We start from the raw sequence: 5,994 nt of genomic DNA, 5'->3' as shown, positions 1-5,994 counted from the left end.
TCACAGCACATTTCGTATTTCAGAAGGCGGGCCTTCATTTGATACAGGAACTATTCGAGCCGTTCATGCCAGACTGGGGAGAGAGGTGTTGTAATAATGTAAAATATGTGAAAAATAATGTGTTTTTCGAACAACCTAGTATGAGAGTCTTTTCTAGTACACTCCCAAAACAAAATCAAGACTTTGTAAAAGAGCATAATAGGACCCCTTTAAGTATCAGTTATATATGTCAGTGTTTGGTTTGTTTTTTGGGGTATTATAAGGGCCTTGAGGTCTCTGTTTTAAATACAATTTTTTAAGACTTTTTTAACCTTGCTGGGGTTTTTGCTTGTGTATAGAGAGCCTTTAGTATATAGTCTATTTGCTGACATCACATGCATAATTACAGTTTTATTTTTTTACACGCTATTTGTACTCTGCAGTTCAAGAACAGTTCAGTCTGAAATCAAAAATAAACAAAATAAACACTTGCAAATCAGGCAGGGTCACCTGGGTGTGAAAGCTTACCAGTGGAACAATGGATAATTTGGATAATTTTATTCACAGGAACTAAATGCTGTCTGTCTTTGTTAATGCCTCTTCAGACGTTCCTCAAGCTCACCAGCTAACTAATCTGAAGTGAAGATGACAGAAAACACAGTGCCTAGTCATAAATCATAAAAATTCACACAATAAAGTAAGGTTTGAACAACCAGGTTGAGCGTTTCCACCCCTTGAGACATATTTTGGAAGAGTTTAAAGCTGTGTACTAAATAAATAACATGAAACTGCATTCATTTACCTCTCTTGCTCTAGAGAGGTTTCAGTAGACAAATCATAAAATGTGTCATAACGTATCTGCTGGATATTTGGCAACAGAATGCATTTTGTAATGGCTGGTGGTGCCAGCCTGTAGCCTCAAGAAAGAGCAGGGGGTGGGACAGGAATAGCAGCCCACTGGCCCATTTTACTCTGCCAATCAACAGAAAGCTTCTGGGTAACACTTTACAATAAGGTGCATTAGACATCATGAACAAACTATGAAAAATAGTTTTTACAACATTTAACAGGGTTCATTAGTGTTAAAATGTATTAGTAGGCTATAAATCAAAATATATAATAAATAATATTTAATACTATCTATCTATCTATCTATCTATCTATCTATCTATCTATCTATCATCTATCTTCACAGGATGGACGGATTGAGTTCTCAGAGTTTATTCAGGCCCTGTCTGTGACCTCACGTGGGACCTTGGATGAAAAGCTCCGATGTAAGCAGTGGATAAAGTAGGGCTGTATGGGTGGGACGAACTGGAGTCCTGGCATGAAGAGAAATCCATAGATGGCGAGATGAAAGAGTCACTCGTCTTTGCTGCTGTAATTACTGTGCAATGATTTGGCTCATACAAAGCATGCATTTATCACCCAATCCTGTGTCTATCATTGCTTTCAGTGCTTATAAGCTTTCATGTCAGCACGCTAACATTACTTTTTAATTCAAAAACAAAAGAAATTAAACTCAGTCCAACAATGGTGTTTTTTTTTTTTTTTTTTGAAGGTTTTTCTGTGTTGAATGTAATTTGTTTTGACAGATTAAAAAAACATTAGTGGACACAAATTCCAAATTTTTTATTTTTAAAATTATTATATAGATAATTATATATATTATATTTTACCCACCTTTTTTTCCTGTAAGAGCAGGTGCGGCCATTTGTAAATTTAATGTGTTTGACTTCCGGTGTCATCCACGTCCAGCTATTTTTAGCTGTATAAAACAGCTCATTTTACTGCTTGATATTGCAAACTGGTATTTCTTACCATATTATTTTAATGTATTATCTTAATTATGAACACACTGGTTTGCAGCCCAAACAGTTTTACTATTTACTACACTTTGTTTTTCTTCTTGTTATTTCCCTACAGTGGCTAATGAATTGGAAGTCTCACACATTCACAGAAAACCGTGTTGAAAAATAAGATATCCAGACTCAAGACTTCTGATGATTATTATAAAATCAACATAGATAACTTATTTTATACACATCAAATGTCTCTTATCAGTGTAATTTTACTATTATTTATTATATATTTACTATTATGGTATTTAGTCATATTTTAAATGAATTGTATTTTTTATATTTTCAGTTTTCATTTGTATTTTTATTGCTATTTAATGTAACAATTACATTTTTATTGCTAAAACAATTCAAACTAAAATTAATTGGTTATGTGCTTTGCTGTATTTTTTGATATTCATATTTATCTTTATTTTATTTTTATTTCAGTTTTTATTTTTATTAATTTTAGTTAATTTTAACTTTAGTTAATACAATTTTAAGTAAAAGTTAAGTAAATTTTAGGGTTTTTTATTTTATTTTAGTTAACTAAACTTAAACTTTACTTAAACTTTAAGTAGCTTAAACTTATTTTATTTCAGTTAGTTGCCAAGACAACATTTCTAATTTTTTTGTCTAATATTTATATTTTATTTGACTTCAGCTTTATTTTAATTCCCAAAAACATTTTTTAATAGTTTTAATTTTTGTTTTTGTTAATAACAACACAGTCTGTATTGCTTCTTAAATTGGTGATTTTGACCTGTCTTGACTTTCTCGGCTGTATTTAGCAATTAGAATCATACAACAGTATCTATTACATTTTTCTGAAAGTTAAGCACCTCTTTGCACTGACCATTTGTTTTTTTTTTTACTTTTCAGGCCCTATTTTGTACCCTGTTTACAGAAAGCACCATAATATTTCTGCACACACTCACCATGACTTCTTGTTACACGCTTTAGGGGCCTTCAAGCTTTATGATCTTGATAACGATGGCTATATCACACGTGATGAAATGCTCAATATCGTAGATGCCATCTATCAGATGGTGGTAAGTCACTGTTCATTTCAGCTGTAATTACATTTGGAACATATGGCATTTGTTTAATGAGCAAAATCTCTCAGATGTCTTTAACATCTTTAACGTGTGTTCAAGGGAAACACAGTGGACCTTCCAGAAGAAGAAAACACGCCGGAGAAGAGAGTGGATCGTATTTTTGCCATGATGGATAAGGTACGGGTATGTCCTTTCTTCTCGACCCCAATCACACTGAACCAGTTAATAATCCAAGCCAAAACTGAGTGTTATTATGCAGCGGGCTGTTTATTTAATTTAATTGGTGGAAATCACTTAAGCAGACTAACTGCTTAAAGGAATAGTTTACAAAAAAATGAAAATGTTGTCATCACTTATTCACCCTTATGTCATTCCAAACCTGTATGACATTCATTCTTCTGTGGAACATAAAAGAAGATATTTTAAACAATGTTTCAGTTCCAGTTTTTTCTTTGACTTCCATTTTATGGACAAAAATACAATGGAAGTCAATGGGAACCGAATCTGTTTGGTTATCAACATTCTTCAAAATATTTTCTTGGTTCTGCAGAAGAAAGAAATGCATACAGGTTTGTAATGACATGAGGTTGAGTAAATGATAACAGAATTTTCATTTGTGGGTGGACTATTCCTTAAAGACTAAGGATCCAGGCCTGGCCCTCTCTCCCCAACACTGTCGTCACTCCTCCTTTTATACTTCCGGAGCTCCTCCGTGGGACTCGAGACCGGTGAGTGGCGCAGGTGTCGTGCATTAGCATTTACTCCACCGGCCTCGCTCCGTTCCCACGGCTCTCGGCCCCACGCCTCTCGTCACAGTGCACATCAAAGATCACACAACAGAATTGCGCGCGCTCTCTCTCTCTCTCTCTCTCTCTCCCTACCGTTAAGTACCTTGTGCATTGTTTTACTTACTTGTTTTTGACATATCCGACCGAACTACAAACTTTCCAGTGATGTCTGTGAGAAAGATATATTCACTCGACAAGCTCGCGCATCTGCGCCGCCGCGCGCTCAATCCACTCAGCGTGCTTTGTTTAGCAGCTTGCGCACACCAGCTATACAGGCATTAATACTGAATGTTTAACATTATATTCATTGCATACATATACTTCGTAGTAGACATCCTTAAGTCCTTTCTGCTTTCTGTTGTTCTGTTGTTGGTTTATTTGTTTGAATATGGCGCTTATCACATGCTGTGTGTTGTCGGCGTTTGGTATCAGGGCATTTTAACGAGTACGAGTACAGGAGACCCGTATCGGGCCCGATCGGTATCGGTGCATCCCTAGTTGAAAGTGTCATACATTCGCGTATAACCACAAACAAACTTAAAATAACACATGTAGTTGTTTTTACTCAGCATTTGAGACAGTTGTGCTTCTAAACAATGTTTGTTTGTTTACCCAGAATGCTGATGGGAAGCTGACCCTGCAGGAGTTCCAGGAGGGATCAAAGGCAGATCCCTCTATTGTACAAGCTCTCTCACTCTACGATGGCCTTGTATAGTAGCAGTATTTTGTCTTAAAGATACAGGTATGTTGTGCTGAATAGAAGTGCATCCTGCATTCAGGTTATATATCAGTTTCATGACATCCTGTCTACATCCAATGTTATACATGTTATAATTGATTTTAGTGTACTTTTATATTCATAATCATTGGCATACACTGATAACAGCGTAAAGATAGGTCCTACACTCCCTTAGTGTAGCAGAAAACAGGGCATTTGATGTTAGTTAGTTAGTTATTTTAGGAGTGCCAAGAAAAGGATATAGAAAGAGAAATACAACGAAATGGGTGATTATTTAGATTTAGGATGTCCATTTTAAGCTTTAGAGTTTTATAGCCTTTACTGTGTGACAGATAACTTCAATTAAGCCAGTAATTGGTGGAATGACACTATTATTGTTATTTCTGTGTTTCTGGCATTAAAATCACATCAAGGTCAGATGTGTATCCATTTGCTGGCCTTATCTTACCTCATGGAAGTCATATAGCCACCTTGTGTACTTAAAAGCCTACAACAGCATTGAGCTAGAGGTGTACATCTTTCAGAATTGAATTGAAAAAGCCTTGTACATAATTCAGTTTCTGATTTTAAACTTGAGTTGAGGTAACAAAAGGTATGCACTATGCACAATTATAATTGAAATTTAAGGAATTAAAATTCAAATGAAAGAAGAATGAAATAAAAATACATTATTTTCCATAATACTGACAACATAGAATTTTTAAATGATTTTATATTAATAATTAAAGTTTGAAATGACAATTTTTGTCAATCTTTTTCTTACTTTTTTCAAGAATGCCATAATTTACATATAAATTTAAACATATACACTTGAGTATTAACGTCATTATTTAATTACATTATTTTATATTTATTAGGACTGATTGGACCTTTATAATGAATAGATTAGAAAAACAATACAGTGCGTATTTTGTGGTGCTTTATGGCAAAATTACAATTTATAAGAGGAATATACAAATAAGTTGAGGAAAAAGTGTATTCTGCATTTCAGGGGATAAATGGAAATAAATAGTCAATGATCTAATTATTTATATGTTGTTGCACAACTTGTGTTGAACTAATGAAATTCAAACAATTGAATGTGTTTAGTTTCTAAGAACTACAGTTCAGTAAATTCCTCTTCCTGTCATCCTGTTGTTCAATGTGAGCAATTGAATTTAAACTCCAACTCATGAATTGAAAGTGAGGTGTTTCTTAAATAAAATGACCCATTTCTCACTGTGAGCATTTTCTAATGGTTGTTGTACAGGTACGGCAAAGGATCCAGTGCGGTGCCATCCCACAATGCAATTCAAGGAGATGAGTCTTCGTCGTTTGACCTCTCATTCTGGACACTTAAGACTGAGAAGTCTAACCACAAGCAAATCACATTTCAGCATACAACAATGCCAGAAAAGAAGAACCTGTCATCCTGAAACTGTGTGTGTGTGTGTGTATGTGTGTGTGTGTGTGCGTGTGTGTGTGTGTGTGTGTGTGTTTATGTGTGTGTGTTTATGTGTGTGAATGCTATAATTCAGGATCCCATGGAATTCTCACAAGTGCTTGTTTGCTGCCGAACAAACGCACTGGAGATTATATGGATGGCACTGATT

At 34.8% G+C, this 5,994-nt stretch overlaps 1 protein-coding gene across 1 annotated transcript in view; it reads left to right on the top strand.

Moving 5' to 3' along the window:
* Positions 1-5,738, top strand: part of LOC107686409 (neuronal calcium sensor 1) — a 26,822-nt gene extending 21,084 nt beyond the window's left edge. The window contains exons 5-8 of the mRNA XM_016483379.1: positions 2,781-2,869; positions 2,975-3,052; positions 4,280-4,405; positions 5,652-5,738. Coding sequence (XP_016338865.1) covers positions 2,781-2,869; positions 2,975-3,052; positions 4,280-4,378 — 266 coding nt within the window. The 3' untranslated portion in view covers positions 4,379-4,405; positions 5,652-5,738. The remainder of the gene's footprint in view (positions 1-2,780; positions 2,870-2,974; positions 3,053-4,279; positions 4,406-5,651) is intronic.
* The last annotated feature ends 256 nt before the right edge of the window (positions 5,739-5,994 follow it).

The sequence above is a fragment of the Sinocyclocheilus anshuiensis genome, unplaced genomic scaffold (assembly GCF_001515605.1).
Source record: "Sinocyclocheilus anshuiensis isolate Anshui unplaced genomic scaffold, SAMN03320099.WGS_v1.1 scaffold1207, whole genome shotgun sequence".
Lineage (NCBI taxonomy): Eukaryota > Metazoa > Chordata > Actinopteri > Cypriniformes > Cyprinidae > Sinocyclocheilus > Sinocyclocheilus anshuiensis.
The sequence above is the reverse complement of the archived record's forward strand: the minus strand, read 5'-3'. Positions and strand labels throughout refer to the sequence as shown.